General features: G+C 39.7%; 1 protein-coding gene across 3 annotated transcripts in view; it reads right to left on the bottom strand.

Moving 5' to 3' along the window:
* MED6 (mediator complex subunit 6) overlaps positions 1-24,469 on the bottom strand; it is a 32,209-nt gene extending 7,740 nt beyond the window's left edge. The window contains exons 1-9 of one of the 3 annotated variants that reach the window (XM_014457843.2): positions 24,234-24,469; positions 19,755-19,914; positions 18,123-18,214; positions 15,999-16,081; positions 15,727-15,835; positions 13,652-13,767; positions 8,779-8,806; positions 7,620-7,746; positions 1,583-2,040 (exon numbers count right to left, since the gene is read on the bottom strand). In XM_014457843.2, the coding sequence (XP_014313329.1) occupies positions 2,037-2,040; positions 7,620-7,746; positions 8,779-8,806; positions 13,652-13,767; positions 15,727-15,835; positions 15,999-16,081; positions 18,123-18,214; positions 19,755-19,914; positions 24,234-24,258 (744 nt within the window). In that variant the 5' untranslated portion in view covers positions 24,259-24,469 and the 3' untranslated portion in view covers positions 1,583-2,036. Of the gene's footprint in view, positions 1-1,582; positions 2,041-7,330; positions 7,747-8,778; positions 8,807-13,651; positions 13,768-15,726; positions 15,836-15,998; positions 16,082-18,122; positions 18,215-19,754; positions 19,915-24,233 lie in introns of those variants that run through there. The other 2 variants (XM_006091035.3, XM_006091034.3) reach the window with 2 other exon arrangements.
* Positions 24,470-24,589: the final 120 nt, after the last annotated feature.

Here is a 24,589-nt window from a genome sequence, read left to right on the forward strand (position 1 = left end):
TAACAGAGATGAGGAAGACTGTGGGACAAACTGGTTTAGGGGTGAGGGTGGGAGGGGGAGATAAAGTGTAGTATGGACATATTTATTTTGAGATGCCAATTAGACATTCAAGTGGTGATGCCAAGTAGGCAGTTAGAAGCACAAATCTGGATTTTATAAAGAAGTCCCAGCTGGAGATACACATTTTGCAGTCATCAGCATATGTACGGTCTTTAATACCATGAGATGCAGGAGGCAGCTGATCGATGTTTCTCTCAACTCTCTATCCCTCTCCCTTCCTCTCTGTAGAAAAATCAATAAAATATATATTTAAAAATAGGAAAGAATAACAGTGAAGTAGCTGCCAGTGAAGTGAGCCCATGAAAACCAAATGAAAAAGCAATTCAAGAAGGAAGTAATTAGCTTTGTTAAATGCTGATGGTAATTTTTTGCAGATAACTCTTCCCTTTGTGTGGAATTGATGCATTCTGTCTTTCAGCTTGCTTATTTTTGCTTCATTTTTATATCTCAGATCAAATGTCTCTTCCTCAGGGAAGCCTTTTCTGAATCACAGACTAGTTTATACATTGTCATAGGCCCTAATTTTCTTTTTGGGGGGATTCTCAACACAATTGTACTTAGTTACTTGTTTAGTATCTGACGTCTGTGTTAGACTTTAACATCCATGAGCAATGTCAGCTTTGCTTGCTGCTGTATCCCCAGCATTTCTCAGTGCCCAACATCAGTAAATCTTTGTTGAATGAAAGGGTGAATGAATGCATGACCGTGTCCATTGTACTGTGACTAACATTTTAGAATGACTTCGACAACTCCACCCTAATAATCTTGGCCCAATTCATACTTTGGATCTTGAGCAATATCATTCCTCTGCAAGAGGCTGAGTTCTTGCCCTTCACTTTTGCCCAGTAGAGTGCAGAGGGTCACATTGTTCTCACCATCCTTACTGTGTGGCTGGTATTGTACTTGTGCAGTCTCCAATGTCTGCAAGAATCTTGGAAGTTTTAATAAATGTCTGTTTAAAACAACAGGCATTTATTGTCTCAAAAGTTCTGAAAGCTAGAAGTCCAAAAGCAAGGTGTCAGCAGGGCCACACTGTCCCTGAAACCTGCAGGGGAATCTTTCCTTACATCTTCCTCGCTTCTGGTGATTTGATGCAATCTTTGGCATTCCCTGGCTTGCAGATGCATCACTCCAATCCGCCATCTTCACTTAACATTTTCCATTTGTCTCTTCACTTGGACTTCTTTTTATAAGGACACCAGTCATTCCCTTAAAATATTGTTTAAGATTTCTGGTTTCAGGTTCTTTAAAATGCAGTGAGGACTTAAAAACATTCGCAAAGCAATCCAGGTGCACACTCTATCTAGATTGATATTTCTCCTCAATCTTTTGCAATTGCCTTATCCACTCTTCATTGACTGTTTTTCTAAACATCTAGCCCTTAGCAAATCTTTTTAACACATTAGACTTAGTTGAAATAGAAATAATAATTCTCTTTTACGCTCACATTTCGGTTTATATGTTTGTATATTTTGAAATTACTATAGTGAATACAACTAAAATAAAAGGTTGACAAGAAAAATAGGAAATCAAAACATTTATTTATGGATACATTGTTACATAGTAAAAATGTAAAAAAAACAAATGATTACCAAAAAAATTAGGGATCAGAATCAGAAGGACAAGCATTGTAAATAGAAGGGAACATAAAGTGGTTTCTGAGGTACTGGCAATGTTGAGTTACACAGGTACAATGAGTTGTACTCTAATATTTTGTGTGCTTTTCTATTAAGTGATATTTTGCAGCAATGTAGTTATAAGAAAAGGAGCCATGCTGGAAAAATACTTGAAGCAAGTATGACAAAGAAAGAGTTAATATCTTTATGTCAAAAGTTCATGCTTAAGAGGAGAAACCAAGATGGCGGCATAGGTAAACACCGGAGTTTGCTGCCTCGAACAACCACTTCAAAAATACAACTAAAAGACGGAACGGACATCACCCAGAACCACAGGAAGGCTGGCTGAGGAGAGACTCTTCAACTAGAAGGAAAAACAACAGCATTACGAGGCTTAGAGGAGGCGCAGTGTGGAAAATTTAAAGGTACGGTGGTGCGGCGGTGCGCGCGCAAAGCGGGCTGGTGGCTGAGGGCGCGGTTGTCGTTTTCAATCAGGAGTGAGTCTCAGACTCTGGGCTACAGATCCGGGCGAGTCTCTAGGGACCCTGACTCAAACGGGAGAAGCGGGACTGTCTGGCTACGGTCCCTCCGAGGTTTGCAGCGGTTACGGGGACAGAGAGGCAGAGCCCCTGGAGACGGACTGAGAGCAGCCATAGCTGCTCCCTCCCCCCACCCTGTTGAGCCCGCCCCGCCCAGGCCCTGCGCAGAGCCATTTGCCGATCGCCTCAGGCAAAGGCTGGACTAGCGCCTCCCCAGAGGACTGAAGTTTTCCACACAGCTGATTCCTATAGCCAGTCGGCCTGGTGGTCAAATCCCTCTAGTGTTAACTACAACAATTAAGGCTTGGCTAGAACAAGACTGCGCACAAAGACCACAAGGGGGTGCACCAAGAAAGCATAAAAGATGCGGAGACAAAAAAACATGACAGAAATGGAGGATATGGAGCTAAGAATCGCAATTTTGAGGGCTTGCAAAAAACTTGTGGAGAGCCTCACGAAAACTAATGAGACCCTCGATGCTACGATAAAGAAATTAGAAAGTAAGCATACACGGACTGAAATAAAGAATATTATACCCAATAGCAGACCAGAGGAGCACAAGAATCAAACCAAAGATTTGACAAAAAACACCCAACTGGAAAAGCAAAATGAAAAAAGAATCCGAAAGTGTGAAGATAGTGTAAGGAGCCTCTGGGACAGTTTCAAGCGGAATAATACCAGAATTATTGGGGTGCCAGAAGATGAGAGACAGCAAGATTTTGAAAACCTATTTCAAGAAATAATGGCAGAAAACTTCCCCCACCTGGTGAAAGAAATGGACTTACAGGTCCAAGAAGCGCAGAGAACCCCAAACAAAAGGAATCCAAAGAGGACCACACCAAGACACATCATAATTAAAATGCCAAGAGCAAAAGACAAAGAGAGAATCTTAAAAGCAGCAAGAGAAAGAGACTCAATTACCTACAAGGGAATACCCATACGACTGTCAGCTGATTTCTCAACAGAAACTTTGCAGGCCAGAAGGGAATGGCAAGAAATATTCAAAGTGCTGAATACCAAGAACCTACAACCAAGATTACTTTATCCAGCAAAGCTATCATTCAGAATTGAAGGTCAGATAAAGAGCTTCACAGACAAGGAAAAGCTAAAGGAGTTCATCACCACTAAACCAGTATTATACGAAATGCTGAAAGGTATCCTTTAAGAAGAGGAAGAAGAAAAAGGTAAAGATACAAATTGTGAACAAACAAGCATCTATCAACAAGTGAATCTAAGAATCAAGTGAATAAATAATCTGATGTACAGAATGAACTGGTGATTATAATGAATCAGGGACATAGAAAGGGAATGGACTGACTATTCTTGGGGGGAAAGGGGAATGTGAGATTCGGGAAGAGACTGGACAAAAATTGTGCACCTATGGATGAGGACAGTGGGTGGGGAGTGAGGGCGGAGGGTGGGGCGGGAACTGGAAGGAGGGGAGTTAATGGGGGGGGGGGAGAGGAACAAATGTAATCTGAACAATAAAAATTTAATAAAAAAAAAAAAAAAGAAGCTCTTTATATACCAAAAAAAAAAAAAAAAAAGTTCATGCTTAAATAAGTGGGAAATAAGCAAAGTGCAAAAGTTTATATAATATGCTGCCTTTTGTGTAAGAGGGGAAATAAGAATATACCTATATATTGTTGTAAAATAAATACAGTACAGGTAAACTAGAGAATAATTAAATTGCTTACTTTTGAGGGGATGGGTAGGGAATGAGGTGGAAAAGACAGAAGAAATGAGTGGGCCAGAGGATGAAGGGGCATAATACTTAGAATCTTTTTTGACAGTTCTGACATTTATAACCAAGTTAACATCTCACATGCCTCAAACAATACAACAAAACAGAAATTAATATGAAGGGGAAAAACTAAAATGAAATTCAGAACAGAATAAAATCAACCAAACAACCTAAAAAATGAGTAATGTAACCACTGAAAAGAAAGTGAGCCAAAGTAATTTTTTAATATAGTTTTTATTTTATTTCTAAATATATTTTATTGATTTCAGACAGGAAGGGAGAGGGAGAGAGAGAACCATCAATGACGAGAGAAAATCACTGATATTGATAGGCTGCCTCCTGCATGCCCCCCACTGATGATCTAGCAACCTGGGCATGTGCCCTTGACTGGAATCGAACCCAGGACCCTTCAGTCCACAGGCCAACGCTCTATTCACTGAGCCAAACCAGCTAGGGCTAATATAGTTTTTATTGACTTCAGAGAGAGGAAGGGAGAGGGAGAGAGAGATAGAAACATCAATGAGAGAGAATCAATTGGCTGCCTCCTGAAAGCCCCCTACTAGGGATCGAGCCTGAAATCTGGCTATGTGCCTTGACCAGGAATCAAATCCACGACCTTTCTGTGTACAGGATGACTCTCCAACCAACTGAGCCAAACCAGCCAGGGCTCAGCTTTACTTCTTTTGCTGCAATTTACCTTTAAGGTAAAAATTACTTCTAAGTAATTAGCATTGTAAAATATTTTAAAATCTATTTCAGAGAGCGAAAGAGAGAGGGAGAGGTATAGAAACATCAATGATGAGAGGATAATTGATCGGCTGCCTCCTGCACACCCCCTACTGGGGCTTAAGCCCACAACCCAATATATGCCCTGACCGGAATTGAACTGTGCCTCCGGGTTCATGGGTCGACGCTCAATCACTGAGCCACACCAACTGGGCTGAACAAAAGTAATTTTAAAACACAATATCTAAACTATATAGCTTCAAGCTAAACTTATAAAAAGAAATAAGCAAACTCTGAACTCTAATTAGGAGGCCTCTTTTTGGCAGAGGTACAGGTTAGCAATTCTAAAACTACTTTGTTATTATAGGATTAAGCAAGTAAAAATACTGTGGATAACAGGAACCAGCATTCTCACCTATGTGAGAGAGTTATACATATAGAAGAGGACAGAGTGAACCCTGTGGTGATGGGCTGGAATTGGTGGTATTAGTGTGAATTGATGGCTTTTAATAAACATAGATGTATGTGTGGAGACGTATGTGTATTCACTCATATGTAAATATATAGTATTTCGTTCTTAACTGTGTCAGGTGAAAGGGCCTAGAAGCAATAACACAATAGCAAAGGAACACACCTAGCCCAAAAATCTTGATTTCCAAATGCATTCTCCACCAAAAGGAACTAGGGACCTTAGAAACGGCTGATTCCAGGCCAAGGTTGGGAGGAACGTGGAATATCCAACTGTGCCAAAATGTAAAGAAAATGCTCAATGAATGAGAGGGTCATATCAAAAGGACACGGGAATCTGCGTGAAGAGGCTCTCATGGCCCAATCTGGGACAATTTGAGCATCAATATAAATAATAATAGTAAAGAAATACAACTTATCAAATAAAATAAGAATCTAGAAGTTCAAAATGATATAAATAAGTATGAAGGGGAGAAAGGAAAACTCCCATCTTTATAGCAAAAAGCCAACTAATAGTCATAGAGGAATTCCGGAATTAGAAATTCACCATTTGGCAACCATCATATTCAGGCAAGAATTATCAATGGATGCTAACTTGTAGGAAAAAAATTTGAGGAATACCATGCTATTTACAAAACCTCTATTTCCCCCCCAAGATAGCTCTAAATTACAAAAGAAAAAAATAGTAACTTTACAGTAGAATAACCTGACAGACAGTAACTTTAACCAAGTAAAGCTGACATCATCAGAAATGAGGCAATTTAATAGCATGTGTCTCCAACAAGCATCTTTTCCATGTTATTCCTGATAAAAGCACAAGAGGTGAATTTAATCATGAAAATATATCAAAGAAAAGCAAACTGAGAGACATTCAACAAAATAACTGGCCTAAACTCTAAATATCAAGTCATGAAAAACAAAGAACTATTCCAGATTAAAACAGACTAAAGAGACAGTACAACTAAATCCAATGCGTAATTCAGGATATTCTTTTGCTGTAAATGACATTCTTGACACCTCTGGTAAGATATGAATGAGATCTACAGATTAGGTAATGGTATCATATCAGTTTAATTTTGATAACTGTACTATAGCTATGTAAGAGAATATCCTTGATTTTAGGAAATATACACAAAAGTACTTAAGGAAAATGGGCATCATGCCTGCAATTGACTCTTAATCCAAAAGTAAAAGGTGTGTATAGATGTGTATTATATATACACATACACATAGAGAGGAAAATAGCAACTGTCATCGAGAGTCTGAGATGGGGGAGAGGACAGGAAAAGATTGAGGAATAAAACAAATATGGAAAAACGTTAACATATGAGGAGTTTTGGCAAAAGGCATATATATGTAGGAATCCTTTGTACTATTTTTACACTTTTCTGTAAGCCTGAAATTATGTCAAAATACAAAGCTAAAAGAAAAATCTTACACAATACAGAAAATCAGACATTTCATAAAAGCAAAAGTCAAACATGAGCAATTATTCAACCACTTAAAATAATAAAAAAACATTTTTGTAGTAAATTCTGGAGGGGTTGGTATTTTCATATTTTGCTGAGTGACAACTGGTTCAAACCTTTTGAGAAAAAATAACTTAGCAATATGGACTAGGAGTAAAGAGTCTGGTGATTCTACCACTGGGACTCTATCCTAAGGAAATAAATACTAAATATCAGAAAGTCATTATAGACAAATGTAATCACAACAGCTTCATTTAAAATAATGCCAATTGGGAAAAACCTAAGTAGAACACAAGAAGAGTTTAAGAAAATGTATAATCACTCAGAGGAATTATTCAATCATTAAAATAAATAATCTATAAAAACTAAGTAAACATGGAGAAGTGCTTACAACAGACATAATAATGTGATAAAGTAAAATTATATGAACAGAATAATTACAAGTTTTGGTTTCTAAAATATGCATTAAAAAAAAAAGACAAAGAAAACTCGCAAAACTGTTAAAGGATTTGTAGGGTGATGGTATAGGCAAGTGAGTTTTTTCCCATTTCTTTACCATTCAAATTGTTAAGTAACTGAATTATTTTAATACTGAGAAATATGCAACTAAAAAAGAAACTAAACTTGTATTTACTACTTTAATCCTTTGTGTTTACAAAGTGCATATGGAAATATTTCAGACAGAGAAATAAGGGGGAAAAGTCATGATAAAGTAATTTAGACAAATACTTTAATTTGGTTTCAAACATATGTAAGCAATACACATCTGAGTGAGGAGGCTGCTCAAGTCCGTAGGGGAAAGGTTACAAAAGATACATACAAAATCCATCTCAAAAGCATGAGGGTCCTTATATCCTTTCCTAAAGAGCATAAAGAGCAAGCACATTCTATACAAATGAGAGTTGTGACAAAGAATTTCAAAGTTCAAGAGCCTGTCACAGTATGAGGTATAATAATGGACAAGAAGTCTTACAAGCTTCTCTTGTCCAATACTCACTGAAGTCTCATTCGTTTTTCAGGGGGACCTTTAGTGCTCACTGTCTGTTGGATGTTCTTTGTGGTCTCCTTCTCATCAGACTTCACAGTTTCTGGTGTAGGTTCTGCCTCTTTCTTTGTCTGATCCACTACCCATCAAAAGGAGTTATTTTTTGGAGGGGGAGAAGGATAAAGGGATGAGATCAATTTAGACAACAGTTAATATGAACGGTTCAAACTCCAATTCATTTTAGAACTGCTTATCTCAAGTTCTAAATTTAGCTGTTTCATCAGGCAGATGTATAAGAATCCATTTACAAGTCTAAAAACCTGATAACCCAAGCAAATTTGTGATACTAGACAAAAACACATGGCATTTAAATAAGATAGTATACATGATTATTCCATCCCAGTTCAATGGATAGGTCAATATCTCTTTTCAATGATGAACACTGAAATTTGAACAATTTGAACCCCAAACCTCAAATCACCTCATCTTTTCCACACCTCCTCAATTCCTATTCTTCCCACTCTGATTCACCTTTTAAATCCTAACATCACTACCACAAAAGCATCATCTTGCCTGGCCAGCCTGGCTCAGTGGCTGAGTGTCCACCTATAAACCAGAAGGTCACGGCTCCATTCCCAGACAGGGCACATGCCCGAGTTTCAGGCTCAATCCCCAGTGTGGGGTGTGCAAGAGGCAGCCCATCAATGATTCTCTCTCATCATTGATGTTTCTATCTCTCCCTCTCCCTTCCTCTCTGAAATCAATAAACATATATATTAAAAAAAAAAAAAAAAGCCCCGTCTCTTGGCAGTTCAGCAAATCCCGAGGTTAGGAGTAACAAGCTACAATGAGAGAATCTAGAAAAGGGGTGGGGAACGTACAGCCTCTGGCTATGTAAGTCCCAAGAAATCATTTGGTTATTAGGCATTAGGGGTGAGTTAATTAAATGTTTGACCAAATATAGCAGGCTAATTTTTAAGCTGATAATTTTGTATGGTCCTCAGATGATGTTATAAATATCCAAATGACCCTTGACAGAAAAAAAGGTTCCTCACCCCTGATCTAGAAGGACCAAATGACAGTAGCTCATCTCATATGCTAAGTTGTTACTGAGTTAAACAGGCTGTTTGGTCTTATTTCAAGTTTAACAAGAACATCAGATGAACCATACCTGGGACAGGCTTTTCTCCAGACTTTTGCTATAATTAAAAACAGAGAAAACAAAAGAGAGAGTGGGGAGAAGTAGAAGAAAACAGGGCAAGTTAGCAAAGTTTTTTTTTTTTACTTCAAAATTCTTATTAAATTACACCTTCATTCACATTACATTATAGATGACTACATGAAGAGGAACCACTGTATGTATCATAAAAAGTAAATTTATCATTTTCTACTTCTTTTTCGCCTGTTTCAAAAAAGACAAATCTAAAACTAGAACAAAAGAGTCAAATATAAATAACCCTGAATACCTACAAAACCCTCTGTCTCTGCATCCAGGCTACATGATTTACAAATATCAGCTAAGCAGACTCCAATAGAAGGGAAAATGGAGCCTTTCAAGACTTTGGAGACTTATTTGCTTAGGGGATATGAGCTATGAAAAAAGCAGAATGAAGTGTGGATGAACCATCTGACTTTTAAAGATGGCGGGTATGGGAAGTACAGAGGGAAAAGAGGTATTTTTCTATGAACATAAGGTTTCTGATGAGGACACTATTAAAGGGCAAACTGCAGCCCGAGCTGATTTGGCTCAGTGGATAGAGTGTTGGCCTGTGGACTGAAGGGTCCCAGGTTTGATTCTGGTCAAGGGCATATGCCCGGATTGCAGACTCAGTCCCCAATGGGGGGCGTGCAGGAGGTAGCCAATCAATGATTCTCTCACATCCTTGATGTTTCTAGCTCTCTTTCCCTCTCCCTCCTCTCTGAAATCAATAAAAATATATTTTAAAAAAATAAAAAAACTTCCAAGTTAAAAATAAAAAGCAAACTGCAGGAAAAAAAATGTTGGGGGCACTAGAAGTCAGGAACAAAGTCAGATCCTTCATTCTGTACATCCAAGCAGTTCTTTTACTTGGTTGAGTCCTGTTGAGTCCCTTTTCCTATTACTCAAGTTAAATACTTTAAAACACTTTCCTCTTCTTCCTTTCTCCACAAGGCTCACAACGTACCCCACATCCTCAGCCAATTACTCTACCTCTTATGTTAAACAAAAAAAAGGGGCCCTGACCAGGTGGCTCAGTTTATTGGGAGTATCAAAAGGTTGCAGGTTCGATTTCCAGTCAGGGCACATATAGGAGGCAACCGATCAATCTTCTCTCTCACATCAATGTTGCTCTCTCTCTTCCTAGAAATCAATGAAAGCATATTCTCGGGTGAGGATTAAAAAAAAAAAAAAAGTCAATGCCCCAAGGTCCCTTCCATCTATCAACCTTCAAACTTATTACACCTTTAATACACACACATACAGGGTGGGGCAAAAATAGGTTTACAGTGGTGAGCACCCAAAACAGAGAGTTTATTCTTGGATTATTATTCATTTATTATTGAACAACTGTAAACCTAATTTTGCCCCACCCTATATATAAAATACCTTCATACACTTCCCTGTCATCTCAGAAGAAAAGTGTTCTCTTCATTTCAAAGTAACTGCCTCCATTTGCCTCCATTTGTTTTCTGAATTTCTTTCTGAATTTACATGCCCTCCCTAAGCTTTCTAATTTTCCTTTGACTAAAGACTACACTTTCTGATATCACATGTGCCAGGTTCATGCTGCCAACTGCCTATCAGCCCACGCCAACTGCAAGTACTGGGAACTTAATAAGACCAAAACTGAGCTCCGTATGATTATCCACTGTGCAGAAAGGTTAACACAGAAGGCCTAAGGCTGCTATCCTTCGAAAGGCCAGCTTGTGAGGCTGGACCTTGGCTAGGGACTAGGAACTTGGATTTCTGGAGGATTCTCACCATTCCCTAATAATGGTGGCTACCGCACCTAGATTGTTTGTACATACAATGTTCTTTATGCTGAATTCCTGCTTTCCTGCAGGGAATGTAGTATTTTGGTACATGTTAGATAGAGCACATACATGACAACCCTCCCACTCACTTCCCGCCACCTAAAAACCACAGGCACCAAGTCTCTCATGGACCTCTGTGTACAGAAATATCACATACATGTTGCTGTATTTCCACTGTTGAGAGGAGTACACTCTGTGTGATCCCTCATGGGAAGGAGAGAGTATAAGGAGGCCTACACATGGATTCCTCCAGACTCCACTTACGTTTTTAACCTTATAAAATATAATAAGGATATAATATCCTTATTATATCATTGTAATAAATCCTGTTGAGTCCTTTAAACAAATCACCAAACATGGGGGAGGTCACAGAAACCCCCAACACAGCTACATCATCACATATCTTATGAACATATTAGGACTTAAACATGTCAACAAATCTTTTCCAATTTAAAATAGTAAAGGAAAGCCCTAACCGATTTGGCTCAGTGGATAGAGCATCGGCCTGTGGACTCAAGGGTCCCGGGTTCGATTCCGGTCAAGGGCATGTACCTTGGTTGCGGGCACATCTCCAGTGGGGAGTGTGCAGGAGGCAGCTGATCAATGTTTCTCTCTCATCGATGTTTCTAACTCTCTATCCCTCTCCCTTCCTCTATGTAAAAAATCAATAAAATATATTTTAATAAAATAGTAAAGGAAATATATGGCATACACTGAAGGGAGTGAGAAACTGAGAAGGGATATTCTTATACAACTAGCATCGAACCATATGAACTATATTGGACACTATATTGAACTATATTACCTGGATATTGGAATAATGTCATTCTCTATCCAACCCACATTGTCTAATCTTTTCTAGTGAAAACTGTCAAACTAGTAGGATGTGGCTTGAGATGAGAAAATAGAATGGGGGCGCCTTTCTGATAAAATTTAATCGTGACCTTGGGATAAACCTAGCTGAAGTAATATCCTATGGTGTTCTAGCAGCTTCTGAAAACAGCACTGAAAAGACATTCATCATAGAAAGCTCTGAGGGCCTCAACTGCCATCATATCATTATCCATGTAACCTTCAGTGGTAACAAGAATTAAAATATGGAAAAATAAGTTTTAGGACTTCTTCAATATTTTCTTGAGCATCCCCCTAATGGGCAACATTCCTAGGATCTAGAAGTTTAACTGTGCAATACAATGGATTAGTAGGACTAAGTCCTTAGCTACCAATGGTTCTGGGAGATGCAATGGGTAAACAGGAGTTCATAGGAGACTTCACGTAGACCAAGGATCTATTTTCTTCTCCAGATGTGAGGAGAAAGGTTTTAGGTAGGAGGAGCAAAGGGATTATTAACAGTTCTAGAGAGAGCCATCTTTTTCCTACTTCTATTACATAAAAAAAGTCAGACATGCTTTCTTTTGGGGAGTTGGTTTTTGGCCCTTGGAAGGTTAAAAGAAAGGAGGGGTTCTGGAAAATGACAACTTTATGTGTGACTACGGCTAAACCTTTCAAAGAAAAATGTAAAAAACTCACTGAAATGATATACAGTCATTAACTGGCTTCAAAATAATTGGGAGTAAGTAGGGGAAGAAGAGATAAAACTAAAATGGGTGGGTATATGTCTGATAATTGTTGAAGCAGGATAATGGGTATATGGGCATTTCATATGTCACAACTCAATTTGGACTAGCTGTGTGTCAAATGCTCATTAGTCACATGTACCTAGTGGCTTCTGTACTGTGCAAGTCTAGGTGTTCTTTCCCCAACCCCGCCCCCCATTATATACTATGCAGTACTCACTGAATAAATGGTCAACTACACCTAACCGCTTATACTCTGCAGTGGTTACACATCACCCTACAGCTATAATTCATTTATTCATCAGACATTGTTTCATCTTCAAGTGTAATCGTGACATTTCTCTAAACTGGCTTTCCTGTCCTGAGCTCTATCTGTGTCCTCTGTTCCCTTCACCACCACATCACCATTTCAATAGCACACATCTCTCACAGAGTGAAGTCAGGAAAGGGGGAACGGGAAGCTATTCTAAAGTCATCTCATGGTGTCAAAGATCTCATTTAACCTAAAATGACCCTTTAAAAATCTCTTAATTAGGCCCCCCACAAGAAAAGCAGTATATATGGCCTTGTGTATACACAGCGCTGGAAAGAGTCCATTAAGAACTGAGACTAACCAGGAGAATAACATGTTCACATATTCCATCTCATGCTGACTTCACTTCAAAAGCTCATTTAGTAGAATGGCAGATAGATTTTCTATTATTGTTGGAACTAATGGAATTCATATATCTTAAACACCAATATGATGTAACTCTACTATTACTCCCGCCTCCTCCATTTATCATGGCAAAGCTTTTGCCTCAAATGTTCTGTGGGGGTTTTTTGGTGGGTTGTTTTTTGTTACTAAAGTTTTAACCATTCTGTCATTTAAGTTTTAACCATTTTGTCACAGCAGGCTGGAAGTGAGCACTTAAGAGTAAAACAGCATGAGTTTCAGATTCTAGTTTTGTTATTATCTATGACATTTTCGGCAACCTTTTGAATGAAAATATTGTCTATATGTAGTCCTTATAGTTTGTTAAAATTCAATGAGAAATTAAACTTAAGAGCACAGAACAGTGTTATTTCCATTCCCTTTACCCACTTTCTCCATTAAGTCTTTGAAAAATTCTCCTTTGATTCAGAGATCATTTTTTAACTAATGAGGAAATCAATACTTTTAGGTCACATCTGAAACAGTTCTCAATTAAAAACAAATATACCAGGCTCTGACCGGGAAGCACAGTTGATTAGAGCGTCATCCCGACATGCCAAGGTTTGGAGTTCGATACCCGATCAGGGCACATACAGGAAGCAGCCAATGAATGCATAAATAAAAGGAACAGCAAATTGATGTTTCTCCACCCCCCCTCCCACTTCCTCTCTCTCTCTAAAAATCAATAAAAATAACTTAAAAATAAAAATAAACATGCCAGGAAACAGTATCAAATTTACCACACATGTTCTCATTACCTGCACAAATTTGGGTGGAAATTTTTGTCTGAGGTCTAGGAGTAAAGCATCCACACGTTGCCTCTGGAAAATAGAGCTTGGTTCTTCTTTCCTTTTGGTTTTAGGTTTAACTTTTTCTGTTAAAATATGAAGTCCAAATCAAAATACTGCCCAGTTTGGTGTTTTATATTTTACAAATTTTTATCCACCATGAATATACTCAAACTTCATTATTTTTCATGGCTGCTAGTTAAAACATAATCTCCCAAATAAGTTAAACTGAGCATATACACAGAAGTATTCTAACTCTCCCTCTTAAATGAAGTTATTAACATTCTAGCATTTAACACTTGGAGTGGGGGAAACGAGTTAAGTCGGCTCGCGTGAATTGCGCGTACTCCGCGGGAGCCGTCTTTAACTCGGTTCATATAGATTTGCGGTGGAGTGCGGGAAACGTGTAAACTCGGGCCGATTGTAACTGCGTATTACCAAATATTTGTTTGTAATCCACCCTTTTGGTGGATGGAACAAAACCAAAAGACAGAGCCATCTTATATTTTGGCGGGAAATTCACCCCACACCGGAGTGTTAAAAAGCTGATGTCACCCTGGCTGGTGTGGCTCAGCTGGATGGAGCATTGACCAGTGCACTGGTTCGATTCCCAGTCAGGGAACATGCCCAGGTTGCGGGCTCAATCCCTGACATGGGCGTGCAGGAGACAGCTGATCAATGGATTGATATTTCCCTCTCACATGATGTTTCTCTCTCTCTCTCCCTTCCTCTCTCTCTAAAAATCAATAAAAGTATTTCTAAAATAAATAAAAAATAAAAAGCTGATGTCTTTTAAAGATACTTTAGTTTTAACTTTGTCAAGTATATGATTGTCTAACCACTATGCATACACCTGAAACTAATACAAAATAGTATTGAATGTAAATTGTAAATGAAAAAAAAATTAGTATATAAGCATGGATAGAAAAAAGAATTTTAAAGCTAAAGTTTTCCATAATTACTGATACCATAATCCAGATTATTTGTTTGAAATTATCCTGTGTATATTTTAAGTGTATTAAATGGTCTTTTCCCATGAATCCTAATAAGTGCAAATGAAAAATGCAACTTTCAAAAATTCCCCAAGTTACCATTCTCAATTATGAAGACTATAAATCACTAAAAAAACCCCAGGACAAACCAAACAGAAGGTCCTCAAGACAAGAAAGAAGTTACAAGAGAAATTCTGAAATTAATGACATAGAATTTCCCTTGGGAGGGATATATATTGGGGGACTGTCTCTAAATGAAGGGTTCCAGGTAAGTTTCACTCCAAACATTTCATTAGGGTAGGGGCAGAGAGCTCTTAGGAGAAGTTTATTTAACTAATGTAAACTTTCCTACATCTGATGTTGCAATCTGCAACTACTATTAAGAATAAATATAACTGTATCTGAGAGACCATTCATGACACAAGCCTGAATTCTATTTAAAGGCTACTTTTCCATTAGTAATTTATGCTGAGTTGCTATTTCTCAGAGAAGGAAATACAAACTATAGGTATTCTGCTATAGACACACTTCTAGTACTTATTGGTAAAATATGGTGTAGAATGAGTAGAAGATTAACAGCTACAGAAACTGGGGAACCTGGCATCACAACAGGTGATAACATGGAAAAATAAAAAAAAAGACTGGTCACCTGGGAATAAGGCTCTAAGAGCATCTCCCCTAGTTTTAAGACTGGGAGATTCAGGTTCCTGATTTCAAGATGACTCTACAGTTATGTAAACAAGAAATATCACCATTACTCAGTCCTCATCATTGATTTTCTCTGCATGCTCCAAATATTTTAAAAACTTGAATCTACTTATCAAAGATTACCATTTACCTAACACTGAAATGTATATCTGTTCCTATGGGAAAGCTATTATTACCACATCTATTTATATAAATAGTAGCTGTGACAATGTCATAATCCTATGAAGAATCTTTGTAAGGGGAAGTAAAACACACCTAGAAATCATCAATAGCTGTTTACCTAAAGAAAACAGATTAATTCTCAGATACCAAACTGTTTTCAGAAGGTCTAGGTGTCCTACCTACCTTGCTCTTCATGATCTTTGAAGTGCCACCAATACCCTTTGGAAGGATGATATCGACAGTATGACATAGCTTCATCAAAAGCTGACTGAATGCCATGCACCGCAGTAAGCTTGTAGAAAGAAAATGAATTCCCAATTTCTCATTAATAATGCTCAAAACATTTTAATACCCAACACTTTATACTGACTTACACAAGGAGCTGTGTTTGATTCTTGAAAGCAAGATCGCTCAAGTAAATGTTTTTAGTGTTTAAATAATGTGAAGACACTTACCACTCTAGAGTTTATAACTGATCCCAAGTCTGGTGCCTGGTAGATCACTCCAGCAATGATATAGTAATCAGCCAGTGGGATAACTAAAGCAGTAGAAGGGAAAAAATCATTTATGAATACAGCCATGTACACAAACTACTAAATAGATTTCCATAAAAAGAACAACTAAAAGTTGACATTTTCTCATATTAAAACTTAAGGCAGGGCCTGGCATGCAGGAGGCAGCTGATTGGTGATTTTCTCTCATCACTGATATTTCTCTCTCTCTCCCTCTCTTCCTCTCTGAAATCAATAAAAAATATACTTAAAAAGACTTCCTGTTTTCGTAAATAAAGTTTTATTATAAAACAGCCACACCCATTCATTTACATTATTATCTACAGCTGCTAGTTGAGTAGTTGTCACAGAAACCATGAGCCCCACACTCTAAAATATTTACTCTGTGGACCTTCGCAGAAAAACTTTTGTCAACTCTTGCCCTAGAGCAGTGAATCACCTGAGTATCCTGTTAAAATCAGATTCTTAATCAGTAGGCATAGTGCATTTCTAACAAGTTCCCAAGTGATCCAATGTTGCTGTCAGTCAACCACACTTTGGGGAATAAGATCTTACAGCAAGAGATTTACAGCCCTAGGGTGAAGATAACAAATGTGCTGAGCTTGCCTCTGTGCTCCCGTCCTGAGTCCTAAGGAATAAAATAGCTGCTAGTGAGGCTGGTGCCACCTTGTATAGCTTCTATACCTTGAACCCTCTCACCATGGAACTCTTATCCATGATCTTGCCTTTGTTCTAAGGTTCTCTTTTTTTTTTAAATCCTCACCCGAGGATGTTTTCATTGATTTTAGAGAGGGGAAGGGAGAGAGAAACATCAGTTGGTTGCCTCCTGTACACGTCCCAACCAGGATCAAACCCACAATCTAGTTATGTGCCCTGACTAGGAATCGAACCCACAACCTATCAGTGTACAGAATGATGTCCCAACCCACTTAGTCACATGGGCCAGGGCTAAGGTTCTTTTTCTCTGGACCAAAACTCTAGATTTTTAAACTAAATTTTAAGTTCTTGATTCTAGAACTTCTTTAACAAGTCATTCTCTGGAATCAATACCAAGGTTGTTACTAAATGTCTTGATGAGGGATTTTAAAATTAGGAGATGTAGCTGGTCACCTTTGGAAGTAAGTGACTAACGCTATGATTCAAAATCAAATCTGCATTCTATACTCTTCAGTGTGATTTCTAAGGCAAGTTTTTGTTTGGTTAGATAAACCAGGTAAGACTTGTGGTTGAATGTGTCAATGAGGGTTTTCAACTGACCTTTTAAGAATTTGGTACAACTGCACCTACCACGTATTTTGTAACAGAATTAGACTCAGTGGTCTGAGATGAAAAGAAAGTTACTTGGAATGCTCGAGGTTCAGTTGGAATCCCAACACTTGTGCTCACAGGAAGACAAGGTTTCAATATAGAGAGTTGCTCTATTAGTGCTTGCAGAGCTGCCCCTGGGCATGCTGGGAGACCCCTGGTGTCCAAGCATGTGACTAGTGGAACTCCATTTGAAATGGTTCCCAAGTGATAAAGCTATGTCTACCATACCAGCCTGCCTAGACAATTTGTACAAACAATATGATTATAGTGGAAACATGATTTCCTTCTAAGGCTCTGGAATTTTAGCAGGCATAAGAGGTCTACATGATTAGTCCTCATTAAAAATCTGGACTCAGAGTCTCAAATGGAGTTTCCTGAGCAGACATACACACATGGAGCTGCATTTCACTGCTGGAGGGTATACTTGGTGTGGCCCCTCACAGAGAGGAAAGTATAGAAAGCTTACACCTGGACAGATCCCTACAGATCCCACTTGATATGGCTTTTTTCCTTATTGATCTGGCTGGGTATTCTTACTGTGTTGCCCTAACAAAATTTACACATGACTAACGATATGCTGAGTCTGCTGAGTCCCCCTAGTAAAGCACTTGAACATATATATGTTGTCTTGGGGATGCCCAAAAAAGAACCCAAGAAAACAAACAAACCAAAAAAAACAAAACCAACTGGATAGCTCAGAAAGTAAATAAATCATGGTGCTTTAAGAAAAAAATAATGCCTGAAGTTTACACATTTTACCTTGGGTAGGGGACTGCCGCTGTTGCTTCCGGATGATAAAAAGAATGGGCTCTTGAGCATGTAAAAGGATGTATTCCACTCCAACCATCTGACTGAATGAAAATAGAACACAGACATCCAGAGATCTATGAATGCCCTATAAACAATTCTGTAGAACATTCAAATTATTATATAAAATTATAACAACACTGTAAGTAGAATTAAAACTTCTTGTGTTTGATATTAAAACCTGGCTGTTTAACAAAATTGGCTATTTTCCAAGGTAATCAAATACAGGTAAAGATTTGGTTTTTATTTATTTATTTATTTTTTAAAATATATTTTATTGATTTTTTTTTACAGAGAGAGGAAGGGAGAGAGATAGAGAGTTAGAAACATCGATGAGAGAGAAACATCGATCAGCTGCCTCCTGCACATCTCCTACTGGGGATGTGCCTGCAACCCAGGTACATGCCCTTGACCGGAATCGAACCCGGGACCCTTCAGTCCGCAGGCCGACGCTCTATCCACTGAGCCAAACCAGTTTCGGCAAGATTTGGTTTTTAAACAACAAAATTTATTTATAAAATTTCATGATGAACTTAAATTTTCATCATGAAAGTATACTGAAGAGCATGTTTCAAAAAAGACAACCAAGCCCAGCCGGTGTGACTCAGTGGTTGAGATCATGATTTGATTCCCGGTCAGGACACATGCCCAGGTTGCAAACTCAATCCCCAGTGTGGGGTGTGCAGGAGGCAGATGATCAATGGTTCTCTCTCATCACTGATGTTTCTATCTCTCTCTCCCTCTCCCTTCCTCTCTGAAATCAATAAAAAAAAATGTATTTTTTAAAATGTATTTAAAAAATGTATTTTTTAAAAAAGGCAACCAAAATACCATGATGCTTCTTGACCTGGGAGATTTATAAATATATGTAAAATATAAAAGTATACATGGTGAAGACTATTCATGTCTTGACTGTATATGTCAACTATCTATTCTACCCAACTAGAAAATATCAAAAACCTTATTCTTGCCCCATTGCATTTTTTATCTGGCAGATTATGTTTAAAACAATAAGTTGTCTTAATAGTTATAAATATTTGTTTCATAACAAAAGTTATTTAAAATACCACAGAAATTTAATTTCATGAATTCCCCCTAATGTTTGCTGACAGATTTTAAAAAAACACACTTTATTACACAGTTGTTTCAGAAACTTTTATAACAGTAATAAATTCTTAATGTCCTAAGTCTGAAGAATCTTGCTTTGTATAAGTTTGACTAAAATTTTTCGTCATACAAAGATAAATCTACTATAAACCTACTAAAGACACTAAATTACATGTAGAGTAGATAATTAGTATAGTTACTAGGTTGAAAATAACAATTGCATTGCTCATCAGATCTACATTTAAACCTCATAGCTATAGTTTAATTTGACAGTAATATATAAAGTTATTATAGTAAAGACTTCCTAAGCAACAAATGACTACTAAAAATTCCTTTGCCAATCAAAACTTATGAACCCAAACAAAACTCCAGTTCTTCCAAAACTTTTACTCTGTATTTCACGATCCACAGCTTGAAAGAACTGTTCACTGCAGAATCTCTAGTTGGCCAAGATGCTACTTTCTTACAATAACTTACTTTAAGTGTTCTAATGTTAGTCTCTGCATTTTGACCACTTCATTATTACACGTTCTGTCGTAAAAAGGATTACTTCTTTCTGAAAAGTAATCTAGGACACTTCCACTGTTCAAAATGGGGATCCATGTACTGTCAACCCAAGAGATTCCCAGTAGATTATCTATAAGAAAGAAACAAAATAATAAAAGATGAGAAAAGAGAAAAAAATCTAATCCTACAAGTATTATGTATCTCATGTTGTAGGCACTATAAATAAAAGGAAGACATGGATCCTAACTTACATACTCTCACAGTCTAACAGAAGAGACAAGTACACAAGAAAGCAATAACAACTCAAGTGCTATAATAAAAGTACGAATAAATGTGTTATGAGAGCACAGTGGAGGGAGCAGAATACCCTACCTGAGGAAACTGGAATGATTTTTTATGGGGTGAGGGTTTTAGCACTATCCTATCCTATATAATAAAAGGCTAATATGCAAATAAACTGAATGGTGGAACAACTGAACAACCAGTCGCTATGACCACCAGGTGGTGCGTGCTGACCACCAGGGGGCGCGCATGGAACATGGCGGGCATTGACAGCAGGCAGCAGAGAGCAGAACATGGTGGGTGTCGGCTGCAGCGGGATGGTGGAGCAGGTGAGCGGGGGCACCAGATCAAGGCAGGGCGCCAGTTGCTGTCATCGGGCAAGCCTCTGGTGGTTACTGAAAATTCTTTGCTCCCGCGCCGTGGTCCTGCCCGGTGCTCACACCTGCCTGGCTCTCACACCTACTGCCAGCACTGGCCCTGCTTGCACCTGCTGCCAGTGCTGGAGCTACCACTCGCACCCGCTACCGGCACCTAGCGCTGGTCCTGATTACTCAACACTGTCAGTGGGTGCGAGCAGCAGCTGCCGGCCCTGATCGCCCCTGAGGGCTTCTCCACCTCCCCTTGCTCCTAGGGGGCAATCGGGGCAGCAGCTGCCGCTTGCACCCACTGATGGCACCGGCCCCGCTTGCACCCGCTGCTGGCGCCAGCCCCAATTGCTCCGCGCCATCAGTGGGTGTGAGCAGGGCCGGCACCATCAGCATGTGGGAGCAGCGGCGGCAGGAGTGGGGCTGCCTGCAGACAGGGGACTGGGGGCCATCGCGGGAGGGGCTGAGTGGGGTCGCGGATAATGGGCCGAGACCCACCCCTGTGCCTACCGCAGCCTTGAGGCCCACAGTTCCTTTCAAGGGGCATGAATTTGTGCACTGGGCCCCTAGTATGTTAAAGAATAGAGGATTAAGCTGGAAAAAGGAGCAAAGCAATTCTAATCAGAGAGAATGCATATACAAAGGTGAGAAAATATAAAAATATATTATGTTTCAATTATAATTTGATAAGATAGAGAAGTATAGGACTTGAAATTTAAAGAGATCTTTCAAAAAACTGGAAATCCTAAGTTTTTATATGTTGGCAACTAATTGAAAAGTTTTCAAACAACATGCATGCCAAAGAAAACACATCCAGAGCCACCAGTTTGCAACCTCCCAATTAGGGACCAAGAAATAAATTAGAAAGTTATTATTATAGATGAGATGATGCAAAAGTTAAAGGGCAAATGAGAAGTACAATGCCCTTAATTACAAGTCATACAATTTCATATTTTAGAACAGAATTAAATTTGAAAATTTTCAAAATGCACAAAGAAAAAAAAAGACATGGTAAAATAGAGCTAGACACCTTTAATTAATGAGTTTTATTAGCTACTGGCTGCAATGATGTTTCACACCACTAACTATACTAAATCCCAATAGGTGTGAGTCAAGAACATCAAAATGCCTATAAATATTGATTGAAGAAGGAACTATTAAAACCTCAACCTCTCCTATACTGTAATTGCTTCTGACATCTTTGAAGAAGTTAGACCTAACCCAAGGTGACAAGCAGTTCCGAGCAAAACGAATCAAGTGAGAAAAAGTAAGTGTATAAAGGTAAAATGTGCTGTGTGCATTATAAAACCAAGGAAATAAGTAGATGAAGTATGTTAATGATCAAATAATCAGTAGAGACTATTAAGATGGTTCATCATAAATGGATCATGCCATAACCAAATATGTAACAAGCCAAAGAATAAAAAGACAGATTTCCTAATGAAAAACAACTAAGAATATTGGCCTGTGGACTGAAGGGTCCCAGGTTTGATTCCGGTCAAGGGCATTTGTAGAAGAAAATGTTAGGTTTCTTTATCACTTACATAGTGGAAACTACGTATATGTGGTGTCATAATAAGTACACATTGACAATAAATTGTTAAAATATTACAGATCATTTCCAGAAAGAAAATAATCTGTAGAAACAAATGAATGTTTAGTGACGATCCCACCTACCAACAATTATGGAGAGTCAATACATATGGGCATGAGGTGATGAGAACCTAGTGGAAGGCAATGGCAATGCATAGGAAGATAAGGAGCAATTCTCCAATTATCTCTCTGGCCTCATCTCTTCTCGCCTCCTTGCTCATTCTCTTTCAGCCATACCTGCCTCTATGCTGGTCCTCTAACACACCAGGCATGCTCCCACGTTAGAGCCTTTGCAAAGACTCTAACAAATCCAAATAAAAAGTAAGACAGTATGAAAGCTAAATATCTGAAAACAGTCTGAACTAAATGTTTCTTTTTTTATTTAGTAGCAAGGGTGCATGGCGACATGGCCCCCAAACAGCTCTCTAACAATCAGCAAGTGATAAAATTAGGCACTGAAAGTGCCTAACTTATATGAAAGACAAATACGTAAAAGTATTTTTCAGAAATGCTGAAGATCACTGGACATTTTGAATAACTATAAAATGAGAATATATTTGTAATAAGCATGCTAGACTCCATCCACTTAGGTTAATATAGAAAAAGGAATCTCAAACATTTCCCTTTAAAAATCAAGTATATACAGCCCTGGCCAGGTAGCTCAGTTGATTAGAGTGTTGTCCCCATACACTAAGGTTGCACATTAGACCACTGGTCAGGGCACATACAAGAAATCAACCAATGAATGCATAAATAAGTGGCACAACAAATCTCGATCTCTCTTCTCTCTCTCTCAAATCAATAAAAATCAAGTATATACAAAAACAACCTATATGGAAATGATTTGAAGCATCTTGCAGTTAAGCATCTTGAGTGGTTTCTGTTTTGGTTAATCCTCACCAGAGGATACTTTTTTCCATTGATTTTTAGAGATGAGTAGAAGGGGGGAGGGGGGAGAAATATCAATGAGAGAGAGAGAGAGAGAGAGAGAGAGAGAGAGAGAGAGAGAGATATCAATTTTGGCTGCTTCCCCCACCGCCCCCGACCAAGGCGGGGATGGGATCTGCTACCCGGGTATGTGCCCTTGACCGGAATGGAACCCGCGCCCCTTCCATGCACCGGCGGATACTCCAACCACTGAACCACACCGGCCAGGGTGATAGTTAAAACATTATTTGAGGAAAGCCTTTTTTCTTTCACCTGATGGGGGGCGGGGGGGGGGGAGGGTTGAATCTCAGCTTGCACCCAGGTACAAAAACTCACACTTCCTTTAAGAAAAAGTACCACAACGTTTCAAGTGGGAACACATCCACCTTGAGCGTTTCCTGCAAGCGCAGGAAGTGTTGCGGGAGACAGCACCACACGAAAAGGTAACCATCATGGCGGGCGCTCTGCGCTGAGTTTTTCCAGGATCCCTCCTCCGGCCTGGGGGAACCTGGCCTGTTGGGAACCAGGCTCCCACGCCTCAGCTGTTCTTCAATCGCCCTTCCGGCTGGTTCCCGCCCGGGAATACCAGAGCACAACTTCTAGGCTTTTTTTGTTTGGTTCGGTTCGGTTTTCAAATTCACTGAAACGGGGGTGTGTAGGTGGGCAGAGAAGAGGATGGATGTACAGCTTCATGCCTCCCGAGATCGAGCAGCGACGAGGGGAATGCGCCTCCATGTATCTATTCACTGGTCGACAAATATTTGAGTGCCTTGGCAGTTCAGCGGTAAAAAAGAAACGACCCTCCGTAACTGCTGGGTGTTTGACGGGAGGTACTGCAGACTCAAACATAAAACTTACAGAAGAAAATCTTCGGGGTTCAAGCTCAGGGGCGCAAGGGGCGCGATGTCAGAAAGAAAGCAGCCGCGACGCCAAGTCCCAGGGGTGGACCCAGTCCCGCCGGTCCGTCCCCCAGCTCCCACCCTGCCCACAGGCCATCCCTTCACCCCGCAGCCCCGACGTTCACCGCAGAAACATGCGTGTGAAACAGCACTGCGGTCTGAGGGCTCAAAGCCCAACCTTCCCAATCCCTTGGTTTCCACGCTTCTAAGAGACACCGCGAAGCGGGGAAAACCAGGCTGCTTTTCGCCAGAGTGAGGCTTTGAGTCGTCCACAGGAAGAGCTGGGAGACATCACAAAGGAGCCTGACCCCTGCCCCGCGAGCTAGAGAGCCCCAAACCAGACCCCAGACCAGCAAGAAACGAAGGCTGACAGCACGGGTTACCTCGGATATCCACCGCCGCCATCATTCCAAGTGTTCGCGGGTTCTCCTTCCGGCGCAGAGAAGACGTAACCACTATGACGACGGAAGCAGAGGGGTGCAGGTCCTCGGGACCCTGAGGAGAAATGCAGAGGGGAGGACAGTGCGGGAGCCACGAGATGGCAAGGAAGGGGGGAGGCCAGGAGCGCAGGGGAGCTGCGGGGACGGAGAAGAGAGGGAAGCGGCTGAGAGGTGCGGGGGGGGGGGGGGCAGGGAAGTGGAGGGGCGGGGCTTGGAGGTGGAGCAGGGCGGGAGGTGAGCGGCTGGGCAGGGAGTTGGGGCGGGGAGGGAAGGGGCGGGGCTGGGAGATGGAGCACACA

The sequence above is a fragment of the Myotis lucifugus genome, unplaced genomic scaffold (genome assembly GCF_000147115.1).
Source record: "Myotis lucifugus unplaced genomic scaffold, Myoluc2.0 scaffold_85, whole genome shotgun sequence".
Taxonomy (NCBI): Eukaryota; Metazoa; Chordata; class Mammalia; order Chiroptera; family Vespertilionidae; genus Myotis; species Myotis lucifugus.